This window comes from Rhinolophus hipposideros, assembly GCF_964194185.1.
Source record: "Rhinolophus hipposideros genome assembly, chromosome: X".
NCBI lineage: Eukaryota > Metazoa > Chordata > Mammalia > Chiroptera > Rhinolophidae > Rhinolophus > Rhinolophus hipposideros.
In genome coordinates, this window is record NC_138046.1 from 97,361,315 (window position 1) to 97,374,907 (window position 13,593).

General features: G+C 37.9%; 1 protein-coding gene across 3 annotated transcripts in view; it reads left to right on the top strand.

Annotated features, from left to right (window-relative positions):
• The window catches only part of RPGR (retinitis pigmentosa GTPase regulator), a 57,230-nt gene that overhangs the window by 17,147 nt on the left and 26,490 nt on the right, over nucleotides 1-13,593 (top strand). For all 3 annotated transcript variants that reach the window (XM_081042601.1, XM_081042602.1, XM_081042603.1), the window contains exons 9-13: nucleotides 2,865-2,989; nucleotides 5,085-5,270; nucleotides 6,215-6,383; nucleotides 11,860-11,957; nucleotides 12,319-12,384. In XM_081042601.1, the coding sequence (XP_080898727.1) occupies nucleotides 2,865-2,989; nucleotides 5,085-5,270; nucleotides 6,215-6,383; nucleotides 11,860-11,957; nucleotides 12,319-12,384 (644 nt within the window). The remainder of the gene's footprint in view (nucleotides 1-2,864; nucleotides 2,990-5,084; nucleotides 5,271-6,214; nucleotides 6,384-11,859; nucleotides 11,958-12,318; nucleotides 12,385-13,593) is intronic.

Genomic DNA, 13,593 nt, shown 5'->3' on the forward strand with positions numbered 1-13,593 from the left:
ATGATGCTTTTGCCACTAGGAGGCGCTTTGAGGAGTGACTTGCCTGCTTTCTCCACAGTGATAGAGAGACACCTCAAAGATCACTAAGCGAATACCGGGGTCCACTAGACCTTACACTCTGTAGTTTCTCCTTTATCCAGGGAGATGCTGCATTGAGCTGACTTCTCAACCTGAGAAACGAGGTGCTGTTAATGTAGGACTTAATGAAGTTCCTTCCCTAAAATGACTGACTCAGTTACTTGTAGGTAATTGATATATTCCACAATTTAATTGCTTTGGAACAGAAGGCTGTGTAATTTCACGATTTCTAGCTCACGTTTCTATTTAAAAATGAAGTAAAGCTCTATTTTTAAAAGTTAGAAATCACATAGTATTTTAGAATAATCCAGATACTTGTATTTCTACATTTTCCTCCTTTTAAAAAAGCTACTACTACAGTGGAGCTTGTTTAAATGTATCTGGTCAGGGGACATAGGAGTCAGCAAATACAGAGTACTATGATACATTGTTTCTTCTTTTCCAAGAACCTTTCAGAGAGACCTGCCCATTTTCAAGTACCGAGTGTTTGTTAATGTTGCATGAAATAGAACTATATGTACTGTAAAGAATTATTTGTTCATACTCCCAGAAGGGTTGTTGATATGTACCCCTTACTACAGGATCTCAATCTCAGTTTCTCTGCCCTTACTGCCATTTTTTATCAACTGTAAATTGCCATTGATGGTAAGCACACACATTTTATGCATCATCTAACATACAAAGAGATTATTTGGTTAAACTTTCATAATGCCTTTCCTCCTGATGAAAGAAGTTATAGCACAAATAATTGAACATTAACTTTGCTTGCCATTTTGCTCATGAAGCCTCCCCAGGGGACAGGTGGTAGGAATATTTTTTTCTCCGGGACTAATGAGAGGTATGTAGTGAGCTATCTGTAAGTTCTTGCCAGTTCCCCCATTATAGCCAGTGGCTCATGTTTTAAAAATTTCTCTGAGGTTGAAGTGCAGTTAGGAAGCTTCAACCAGATTTTAATTTTTTCTGACTAAAGATAATCAAATTATAAGGCAAACCTTAAAAAGCATTTTGGATAAATCAGGGTCAAAAGAAGGAGAAGGAAGGCAAAAAGATTTTAAGAGGTATATACCTTGTTTCCCAGAAAATAAGACCTAGTCAGACTATCAGCTCTAATGCATCTTTTGGAGCAAAAATTAAAGTAAGACCTATAAAGTATGTTATATTATGTTATGTTGTATTATAAGGACATGGTCTTATACTATATTAAAATAAGACTGGGTCTTATATTAATTTTTGCTCCAAAAGATGCATTAGAGCTGATGGTTCAGCTAGGTCTTATTTTTGGGGAAACAGTATAAAGAATGTACATAAATGTCTAATAGAAAAAAATTACAAGAGTTAGTTTAGAGCCTAAACACTGGTCATTGCTGATTTGTGCAGAATCCATTTTTGTATATTATTTTTTAAACTTGTCACTTAACTGAATTATATTATCATCCAATCATTTTTCAGTCCTCTTGCATTTTCTTAGTATGCAATTACTTTGCCATCTTAAGCTATTAGAAGTCCCCAAATGTGATCTTACTACGTCCCAGTTTAAAACCATTCCTTTAGCTTATTATCACTCTTAACAGAGTTCAGAAATTTTTGATATGAACTAACAAGATCTTCTGTGTTGTGGTTCCTTCTTACCTCTTCAGACTCATCTATACCACTCTCTCCTTTGTGCTATAGGCACATCGGTTGCCTTTCAGCTTCTTAACTATGCTGTTTTCTCTTGATTCAGAGCATTTGTGTGTACTGCTGACTCTCCTGGAAGATTCTTTGCTCCCGTCTTCTTGCAGCTAAACTCTAATCATCCTTACGCTCCAGTTTGAAAGCCTTCCCTAATCCCTGGACAATAGGCGATCCCCCTCCTCTGCACCCATACTGGCACCTTTCCCTTTACTTTTGCTTCCATGGCACATATCCCACTTGAGATGAAGGGTATGAAGGAAGGGCTTGAGGAGTGAATGTTCAGAATAGCTGCTCTTGTAGTGGGGCAAAAGGTAAACTGGAGAGAAGCAACAAAATTACTCATCATCATTGTGGGCCCAGCTATATAGAGGGACCCTAGTATTGGTATAGGGACCAGTCTGCATGGTTGGTTTTTGGCATTTCAGCCAGCAGTGTTCCACAGCCCAGGAGCAGAATTAGTAAAAACGACAGTTGGATTGATCTAACCCAGTAGTTTTCTACCAGGGGTGACTTTATCCGCCCAGGGGGCACATGGCAATGTCTGGAGACATTTTTGATTGTCACAACTGCAGAGGCTTGGTATTCTGTGGGCATTTAGTAGGTACGGGCCAAGCATGCTGCTAAGCATCCTACAACACACAGCACAAACCCATACAACCGAGAATTATCCGGCCTCAGATGCCAGTAGTAACAAGGTTGAGAAACCCAGATGTAATCAATGAAATGAGAAAAGAAAATAGATTGTACTGGGATGTAGGGAGACGGAAAACAGAAATCTCTTTCCCCTTGAGCAGATGGTGTGTATTGTGAGATCTCATGCTGGATTGCTACTGTTCCACACAAAGCCTTGCACAACTGGGTTTCAGGTTTGCAAACCACTAAGGGCTTAGGGATTTATTCTCACAGTATCTGTGGTATAATGTCATGTGTGGGACCACAGAGACCGTAGAGAACATGGATCCATTTACCTGATCAATGCATCAGGGTAAATTCAGTGCAGAATTTGAAGGGAACGTTACAATTGCGATGTAAGTTAATATATTTCTGTATTTACAAATAGATTCATACAAGTAATACTTTTATAATTTTCTCTCTCTTCTTTTGCATTTTAGATATAGGTCTTATATATACTTTTGGAAATGGCCGATACGGAAAATTAGGACTTGGAATGGAGAATTTTACCAATCAGTTCATTCCTACTCTGTGCTCTAGTTTTTTGAAATTTATGGTTGAATTGGTAAGGGTATCACATTTCCCTATTTACATTTTCATATTCCTTTATTTGAGTCTTTCACTGTTTCATAGAAAATGAGTACTTTTATGTTTATATGAAAGAAGATTACAGCTATATCTAATAAAAACACTTGTTTCCTAAAAGCCAAATGTCAGACGTCATGTCACTCTGAAAATCTGTTCCTTTCCGAATTTTCCTCCTTTAACATCTTCATTTTTGCCCTAATCTTGACTCTTCTGCTTCATTCTCATATGTCTCCTGAGAGCCAGGACTGTACCGTGCCTGAAAGCTCTGTGACTCCTGCAGCACCCAGCAGGGGGCCTTATTCACAGTAGCCATCGGTACATATCTGGTGAATTAGATAGTACTGAGACTCTCAAGTCCTGCACAAGAGAAAATCTGATAATTAATGAAGAGTTTTGGAAGTATGTTTTATTGTCTAAATGTTATTCGGATAAAAAGGTATTGTTTCAGTGTCATCCCCAGCAGGCATTATGTCTCTATTGTTTCTAACCCTTTTTTGTTTTTTAAACAAAGCCACCCGTTTTCTGTTTTTTGTTTTTTGTGGGTTCTTTAATGTGTTTTTTTTTCATTGGGGAATATTGGAGAACAGTATGTTTTTCCAGGATCCATCAGCTCCAAGTCAAATCGTTGTTTTTTTTCCAATCTAGTTGTGGAGGGCGCAGCTCGCTGGCCCATGGGGGAGTTGATCCAGCGACCTGGGTGTTATGAGCACTGCGCTCTAACCAACTGAGCCAACCGGCTGCCCTGTTCCTAACACTTTTGCCAGTTAAGAACTATAGGCTTGAAAATTCTGTTTCTTTGGTGATGATTATATCACTTGGAATTTGTTCTCCTAAAACTATGTGTGTCATACTATGGAACATTTCCATTCCTTGATATGACTGACACCCACTTAATGAAGGCCTGCTCTATACAAGATATTGGACTGAGTATAAGGCATACAGAGCATACAGTGATGACCAAAATAACCAAATCCTCATTCGCTGAGCTTATAAATGGTCTTATAAGGAAGGCCATTTTTTTAAAATGCTATACAAAAATACATAAATTTTAACTTTGAAAATATTATAAAGGAAAGGTTCAGAGTATGCTATTCTTATGCCACCATGTACAACACTATAAACTTGCTTTTAAAAATCTTTGTATTGTACATACTACACAATGTTTTTTAAACACTTTATTGAAAATCAGTTATTTCTCAAAATCCTTTGAATGTTAATCTCATTTTTCATTGCTCCATCATTGTGCATGTTTGCATTTTGCTCTAAGGACTTTTAAGCATTAAACTTAAAAAATGTTCATGTGAAGAAAAAGGCTTGGAGGCATAATTAGCCCAAGAGACTGATTTATTCCTGGATCACTTTTTCCATGGAGAACTTCTCTGAATAATGTTTTTCAAGTTGTTAATGTTGTTCTCAGATTAAAATAACATTTTCTAACTTGTAAGGAGAACTATAAAGTGCCAAATAGTTTTTTTCTCTATATTATATCAAATTGAAAGTAAAATAGTGTGTTAAACTTGTTCTAATTTTCAATCAGTGTTTAAAGAATATATGGCTGACTCTTGAACACTCCAGGGGTTAGGGCTGCCACCCCCCACACTGTCATCCCTGGTTATCCATGGGGGATTGGTTCTAGGACCCATCACAGATACCAAAATTCACAAATGCTCAAACCCCTTATATAAAATGGTGTAGAATAGTGCAAAGAGTTCGCCCTCTGCATCCATGGATTCCCAACTGTAGATTGGAAATACTGTTTTATAATAAATCCATAGTTGGTTGAAGCCATGGATGTGAAATCCGGGGATATGGAGGGCCGACTGTCTATTTATTGGAAAAAAATCTGCATATAAGTGGACCTATAGTTCAAACCCACGTTGTTCAAGGGTCAACTGTATATTGTAATTCATATGTGTGGTGTGTGTGTGTGTGTGTGTGTGGAGAGAGAGAGAGAGTGTCATTCAGTCTAGTAAGTCTACCACTAAGTAAATGTTTTATAGCTAAAAACTGTTAAAAACCCATTTGTATTTGAAGCCAATGTCAATGAATTTTTCTGTGGATTTATGCTGCAGGTTGCTTGTGGTGGATGTCACATGCTAGTTTTTGCTTCGCCACGAGTTGGTATAGCGGAAGAAATTGAGTTTGATGAAATGTACGATTCTAGCATGTCTGCATTTACTTCTTTGCCCAGTAGCGATCTTACCTCAGAAAATGTACTTCAACGAACTTTATCAGCACGTATGCGGCGAAGAGTGAGGGTATGGTTGTGGTCTATTCTATATAATAGTATTGTCTAGCACTTCAAAGAAAACAAGGAAAAAAATCCTTGTTTTCAATTAAAACAAAGTTCTTGTCAGATAAAGTTACTAAATAAAATGATTAGAGTCTCGGGCTTACAAACTTTTAAAGGAAACTCAGGTTAAACTGTTAAATGCAAAGTACAAAATTCAAATTATCATGGATAATCTTGGCTTATAAACAGTGATACTGGTCACTGTCTTATCAACTCAGATTGAATGCTGAGTTTTCTCAACTTTATGTGGAATGACTTCTGCCTTGCTTTTATCTTTAGTTAATACCTCATGAGCAGTGGTAGGTTATATACTGTAAACAATGAAACGTAGGAAAGAAAGAAAGAAGGGCTTCAGTTTGAGAGAGGCAGTGTTTTTCCGCAATTAAATTTAGAGATTCTCATTGTGTACTTTAAAATTATTTCAATGATACTTATATTTTTTAAAAATAAAATGCCAAATAATTTTAAAGGAGCCATTCCTTTTTTTAAAAAAAGTACTTTAAGTTCCAAAACATACTCCTTTTGAGGTAAAAGATTAAGTTTGGCTTTTTATTATGAAAAAGTATCTGTGGAAAGATTGTGAAATTTCCCATAAGTATTTTGTAGTTGTTGTTTGTTTAGGTCTCATGAGTAATTTTTTTGTTTCTCAGGGAAGGCAGAGACAACACACACATACTTTTCCCCGTCATGTGAAAAACAGGCTTCCAACTTGACAATTCAGAGCAACTTAGATACAGAAACAACAGAACAAAACATTTTTGAGCCTTTGGGGATTATTTTAAAGTGAAAGGTGTGGGACGTTGGCCAACTTTGACGTCTCTTAAATATTTTTAGCAACCACAGGGTAGTTTATGTCTATATTAAATATATAACATCATCTAACAGTTTCTTTAACCTTTTATTTTAAAGGAGAATTCTCCAGATCCTTTTCAAATGATACCAGTACTACCTCCAATTGGAGCGACTCTTAGATCATCTGATTGTTTGCAGCCCAGTTCATTTCCTATGTGCCTGTCTGCAAGTGATTTGCCAGAGAAAATAACTGAAAACGAGGATCCCAGGAAGCCCATGGAACCAGGTAACATTTGATACTCTGCCTGCTCTCACCAAAAAAACCAACCAAACAAACAACAGCAACAAAAAAAAACTACCTTTTATGCCTCTTGTTTTCATTTTTATCTTAAAAAGTTTTCTCCAATTAAATTTTCTTCCTAAAGACTGGCATCTCTAATTTGAACTCAAATCCAGGAATGCTCTTAAAAGTGGAAAGCATCATCAATGACCCTAAAAATACCATGTAACAACATCAACATATCTTTATAGGGCAGTGTTTCGCGTACACAGTACTTTAGCTTACATTATCTCCTTTAAACCCTAGAGCTACTCTGTGAATTAGGTGGGAGTTATATTTTTCATTTTTATAGATGAGAAAAGCAAGGCTTGAAGAGATTGAGTGACTTGTCCGAGGTCGCTCAGCTTATAAATGAAGTAAATAGGTTTGAATGCAGGTCTTCAGGACCTATGTGAAGTTCTGCATTTAGGCTATATAGCATAGTGGTTAAGAGCCTCGGATATGGAGTTAAATTGTTCTGGGACCAGATGCCAGCTGTGACATTTATTTGCTATGTAACTGACTTTGGGAAAGTTACTTAATTTTCCTAAGCCTCAGTTTCCCTATCTTTGAAATGAGTTTAATAATACCTAATTTAGAAAGTGATTGTGACAATTAAATAAGGCCTATAAAATACTTAGTATTGAGCCTAACACCTCTAAAAACCCCATAGTACATGTAGTCGTCGTTATTACTAATACCTCTACCTCACTACCTATTAGATATAGCTTTTATGTTTTAAATTATAATCCCAGCTCTTTAGCTATTATACATCTTTTGTAAATACTTTTGTTTATAGACATTTTTGTGTCTCAGGAGAGTGTATATGTTGCTTCAGGGCATGTGCTTGGATGATAGGGGCAGAACAAGAAGCCAAGACCAGGAAATCAGAGTAAGCAGTAGGTTTGGAATTACAAAGGTAATCTAGACCTCTGGGATTAAGAACCATGGCACCGATGAATTTTAGTATCGTAGGGATCAGGAACCTAGACAAAAAGTTGAGGTAATAAAGGATCAGGAATCAGGCAAGAATTGTGGGCCATGGGAATGGAATATTATCTACAACTAGGACCTTGATAATGAGCCAGTTTCCTGCATCTCACCCAGAACTTCTGGATGTTTCCTTTTTTTTTCAAATGTTTTATTGGGGAACAGTGTGTTCTTCCCAGAGCCCATCAGCTCCAAGTTAAGTCATTGTCCTTCAATCTAGTTGTGGAGGGCACAGCTCAGCTCTAAATCCAGTTGCCGTTTTTTATCTTTAGTTGCAGGGGGCGCAGCCCGCCATGCCATGTGGGAATTGAACTGGCAACCTTGTTGTTGAGAGCTCACGTTCTAACCAACTGAGCCATCCGGCCGCCCCTCCAGCAGCTAAGCAGCAGCTCATTGTCTTCAATCTAGTTGTGGAGGGCGCAGCTCACTGGCCCATGTGGGAATTGAACTGGCAACCCTGTTGTTCAGAGCTCGCGCTCTAACCAACTGAGCCACCCGGCTGCCCCCTGGATGTTACCATTTGAGATAAGAATCACTGGCACTCTTTAGCCCTGTACACAGGAAAAAGATTCTGACAATAGTGTGTACAAGAAAAAGAGAAGGTTATGGTTTGGGGGAGGTTGTTTCCCACTTTGAGATTTGAATGTGAAGATACACAGAATTTTGTAGCTAAATCAAAAGGAAAAGCCATCCCTTATCTTTTTGTGACTGTTTGCTAAAACTATCTTAAAAGGAAGCATTTTGAAAGTTGTATCCAACATATTATGTGACTTTTTCTCAAATAATTTGCAGACTTCAGTGTTTATCTTGGAGGGAAGGTGGTCACTGAAGACCTTGCTGAGAAGGTGACGTTTAAGCTAAAACATAAAGGATATGAAAGATAGCCACACAAAGAGAGATGACAGTATATGCGCTCCAGGCAAGGAAAATAATATATGTGAAGGTTTGAAGGCAAGTTTTCAGAAAAGGAAAGACAGCCATTGGGGCCAGAGAATGAGGGAAAAGGCGGGACAAGATGATGGTGGAGAAAGACAGTGAAAAATTATTCGTGGTTTTATAGGCCACGACAAGCCTACCTGATTTGAGTGTTTTTCTTAAGTGCAATAGAAAGTCATTAAAGTGTTTTAAACAGTGGAGTGATGTGCTCCAATCCAAATTATATTTTAAGATGATCCCTTTTGCCTGTGTGGATTGTAGGGAAGCCAGACCAGAGGTAGGAAGAATACTTAGGAGCCTTTTGTAAGAGATGGTGTGTGGACCAAGGTGTTTGCAGTGGAGATGGAGAGAAGGGGACAAATTTGAAATACATTTTAGACAGAAACAACTGAACTTGCTAAACTTGTTGATAGATGTGAAGAGAAGGGAAGAATGAAGAATGATTCCTAGGGGCGTCTGGATGGCTCAGTTGGTTACAGTGCGAGCGCTGAACAACAGGGTTGCCGGTTCGATTCCCACATGGGATGATGGCGGGCTGCACCCCCTGCAACTAAAGATTGAAAACAGTGACTGGACTTGGAGCTGAGCTGTGCCCTCCACAGCTAGATTGAAGGACAACTGCCTAGAGAGGCACACTGTCCCCCAATATTTCCCAATAAAATTTATTTAAAAAAATGATTCCTAGGCAGGAGGATGGTTGACAATTTTGAGGGGAAAAAATTAAAAATTGAGGTTGATATATCTGTGAGACATGAAAGCAGAACTATCAAGCAGGCAGTTGAAAATGCAAGCCTAAAGTTCACAGAAGAGGTCTGGACTGGAGGCATAAATTTGGAAACCATCAGCATAGACATGGTCTTTACAGTCCATGAGAGTTGGTGAAATCACCTATTAAAGAGTAGGGTAGGAAGAGAAGAAACCCAGGATTTAGCCCTGAGGACATCTAACATTTAAAAGGTAGAGGAGGAAGAGCCAACAAAGAAGACTTCCTCATTAGCCAGTTGTGTAGGAGAGGAATTAGGAGAGAGTAGGGTCATGATTTCAAAGTACCGAGCAAAGGTCAAGGAAAAAGAGGTCAAAGGAGCAGCCCATGGATTCCACATCATGGAGATTGCCAGTGATCTTGACGAGTAGTTCAAGGAGAAGATCAGTGCAGAAGCTGAAGAGTTGAGGCGTGAATGGGAAATGAAGTAGTGAAGCAGAGATAGGGTGTGTAGATAATTGTTTTGCGTATTTTTGTCACGAAGAGGAGCAGAGAAATGGGCTGGCAACTAGAGGGAGATGTGAGGTCACTAGGAAATATTAGAGCATATTTGTATGCTAATGGACACAAGCCAGTAGACCCCGAGAGATTGGTAGCACTTGAGAGGGAGGCTGTAATAAAAAGTGCAGAGCTCTTTAGAAGACAGGAGGGGCTGACATACAGATCAGTCTTTGGTAAGAGGAAAGGTACATCCTACATTTTAACAGGAAAATGTAGGTAAATTGTGTATATTTGTTGGTGAGAAGAGAAAGCAGGTCAGGGCTGATGATGAGTTCTATTTTCTCAGTCAAGTATAAGGCAAGGCCATGAACTTAAGTGATCTACTGTCTGTTTTTCAAACCTCTGTTCTCTGCCCTCTCCAATCTATCCTGCTTAGCACTTTCTACATTTATCTTCCTCAGATGCAGTTCAGTTCCCGTCTGCTCCAGTGTCTTCACAAGATCCCCAACACTTTTTAAAAATAAGTGTAAATTTTTCCATATGACTCTCACCTGCTTTTCTAGCTTCATCTCTCAATAGTCTTTTTCTTATAAGTTGAATTGAGGTCACAAGTCTGCAAACTATGACCCATGAGCCAAATCTAGCCAGTCCCCAGCGTTTGGACTGAGTTTTATTGGAACTCAGTCATGCCCATTCCTTTAACGTATTGTCTATGGCTGCTTTCACACTGCAATGGCAGAGTTTGAGTAGTTAGGACAGAGACTATATGGCCACAAAGCCTAAAATGTTTACTTTATGGCCTTTTACAGAGACGTATGCCAACCCCTAATTTTAATCAAACTGAACTTTTCACAGTCAGACTTAGTGGAGAGGCTATGAAGTCAAGACAGACCGGAGATTGACACGTGGTACCAAAAGGGTCACTGAACCTTAATTTATTCTTTTGTACAATGGAGATAGAATACTTACCTCCCTTGTTGTCACAGGGTTAAGGTTAACCTGACAAACATAAAAGCATATGTTCCCAGCACATGGTAACCCTTCAGGACAAGCCACTCTGCTTCTGGTAGCAGTGGGCTTCATTTTCTTCTCCATCCACCTTCATCTCTGCCTCTCAGAATTCTACTCATCCTTCCCTGCACCTCGGTATTGAAACGTCCTGATTTCCCAGCAGTCAGATGTGATTTCTCATTCTCCTTTACCAATAGTTTACATTCCCTTCTATACTACAAGCTCATTAAGAGTTAATAGTTAACTTCAGTTGATAACTCCTGCATATTACATCACATGGAATAAACACAAACTGATTATTTGCTCATTTATATTGAACGCATTTACAAGGGGAGAGATCAGTGTGGACTAGCATTTTTAGTGAAGATTTCATTAAGGAGCTCCTCTCAAATAAATATACGGGTGCTAAAAAGGGTTATAGTAATTGAGAAAAATGTGAGGTCAATAGAGCTTATAACTTTTAATTATCTACTTTGTGATGTAAGAACCTTGCAGTTTTCCATGAAAGTTTCTAGGTGCTTGTACTAGTTATCTGTTGCTACATAACAAATGGCCCTAAAACTTAGCAGGTTAAAGCAATGAATATTTATTATCTCACAGTTTCTGAAGCTTAAGAATCCAGGAGTAGCCTAGCTGAGTGGTTCTGGCTCAGGTCATTTCATGCAGTTGCAGTCAGACTGTCAGATGGGACAGCAATCATCTGAAGGCTCGACTTGGACTGGAGGATCCTCTTTCATGCTCACTCACGTAGCCATTGTCAGGAGATTTCACTTCCTGAACACATGGGCTTCTCCCTAGGGATGCTCACAACATGGCTTCCCCCAGAAAAAGTGGTCAAGAAAGAGAGTATGGGGGACCTAGACGTAAACCACAATAACGTCATGGTTCTGTTCGCTTTATTTTATTGGTCATACAGACCAATCTGATAAAATGTGGAAAGGAACTACATTGAGGTATGCCTACCAGGAAGGTGTGGGTCATTGGGGCCCTTTTCGAGGACTGGCTATCATAGTGCTTGATTACCTGGGTAGTATTTATCCCAAAGGAATAGTGTTTCCCTGTTCATATGAATGAAGCAATTATTATCTCATCAGTGTTAAAATCTTCAAACTTTCAAAAATATGTTTTAAAACCTGTTATTACTATGAATGAATTGTGTTCAATTTCATTAACATGGGGTTAAAGGACCTTCAGTAAAATTATATCTGCACTTTATATTACAGAATAATTTCTGTTTATTGTCCAGCTGTCTTTTCCTTTTCCTTTGGAATCTGATTTTCTCTTTTCCCCTCAATCATTCAGATAATTGTCAAGATAAAATCACCGAAGGAAAAGAGGCAAATAGTTCTTCTGCAGAGGATTCAGAAAGCCTTGCAGAAACTACTGATGTCTTAAATATGGTAATGGTTTTCTTATTTCTGTATCTAGATATAAGTTTGAATTTTATTTCATTATATGTTTGTGTCTGTGTGTGTGTATCTGTGTACTTCCTATTCTGTTACATGCATAAAAAGCTTTTTGTTTGGGTTTCATTTTATTTTAAAATAAGCTTTATTAAGGTATAGGTTACATACAAGAAAATTTATGTCAATCCTCATATCATAAGTATGCTTGAGAGTTGCTTACAGTTGAGAGTTAATTGTATTGTAACTATCTGAACTGTTTTATATTATTTATCTACATATATTTTAGAATATGTAAATATATAATCATGTGTAGTCTTTATTAATTTTAGAACATATACTTTTTTGTTTGTTTCAGACACACATGATGAGTCTAAATTCCAATGACAAGTGTTTAAAATTATCACCAATTCAAAAACAAAAGGTATAGTATGGAAAGTTATTTTTATTATGGTGGGTAAGAACAGTGTAATTTTTTTTTTCTTGAAAGGTTTCGGGAAAGAACACAAGAAAGGTAAGCATTCACTTATTTTCAAATTTTAAAGAGGAATACAATGTAGATAGCCTCAATTTTGACTTGTTGGTATATATTTTCTGTGATGCAACAAGAGTGACAATTTCATTGCTGAAATTTGCTCTTTGGAGTCACTAACAAGTCAGAATAGCCATACTTTCTTGCCACCAAGGTGAAAGATTACTGTTGCAGGTCTTAAGCATTCCAAGAGGTTACAGTTTATCAGAGTGGCTCTTCGGACTTTAATTGAGTATGACTGTGGGTGAGTTACTGTGCTCACCTTACAGGATGATATTAACATCTTTTCTAGCTCTAAAATGTTGTGGTTTTGGTGAAAATATTTGACAATTGCTTTTCCAGTGTTTGGAATAGGCTTTAATTTAGCAAGGAATTGATAGCATAAAAACAAGATTAAACATTTGGAAATGAGTCAAACTGTGCACAGGTGCTAGAAAAAGACCTTTAATGAATAACAAATAAATAGCAAAAGGAAGGAATAGTTTTGTTTTCACAACCCTGGAGAGATAAAGGCCTACCCTAAAAATCTTTTGCTTTTCCTGACTTTAAGGACCAGTTGGGTGAAAGAATGAGGGATTTGGGGATTAGAAGACTAAATTGGAGAAATGTAAATTGAAGGCAGAAGGCCATAGAAAACGTTGAATTTATATTTCTAATGCCTTTGCCACATTGTTAAGCTAAAAATCCTTAAAAAATCAAAGTCACCGAAATGCAAGAGAATCTTGCTAAATTATAAAAAATTTAGTGCCAATCCTCATTAGTCTTATCTATATTTTACTGAGAGGCATGGTAAATAAGAGCTTTTTTTTTTTTAATGTGGGAGAGCTGTTCTCCTAACACAGTTATGGAAGCTCAGTGAATGTCGACTGACTTATTGACTGACTATACTTCCAAGCAGACAGCTTTCCTGTGTCTTTCCTTCCTCTTGTCTTAGACTCTGGGCTCTGCCTCTTCTGTGCTGCTTTATTGTGCTAAGGAGATAAAGGCACTTACATTTGGAAATCGTTTCTGGCACCTAGGCCTGTATCTCTCTTAGGGCTCTTGAAAGAATCGTAACTTTTTAAAGAATAGGACCTAGAACAAAGAGGAAAAGAAGGCACT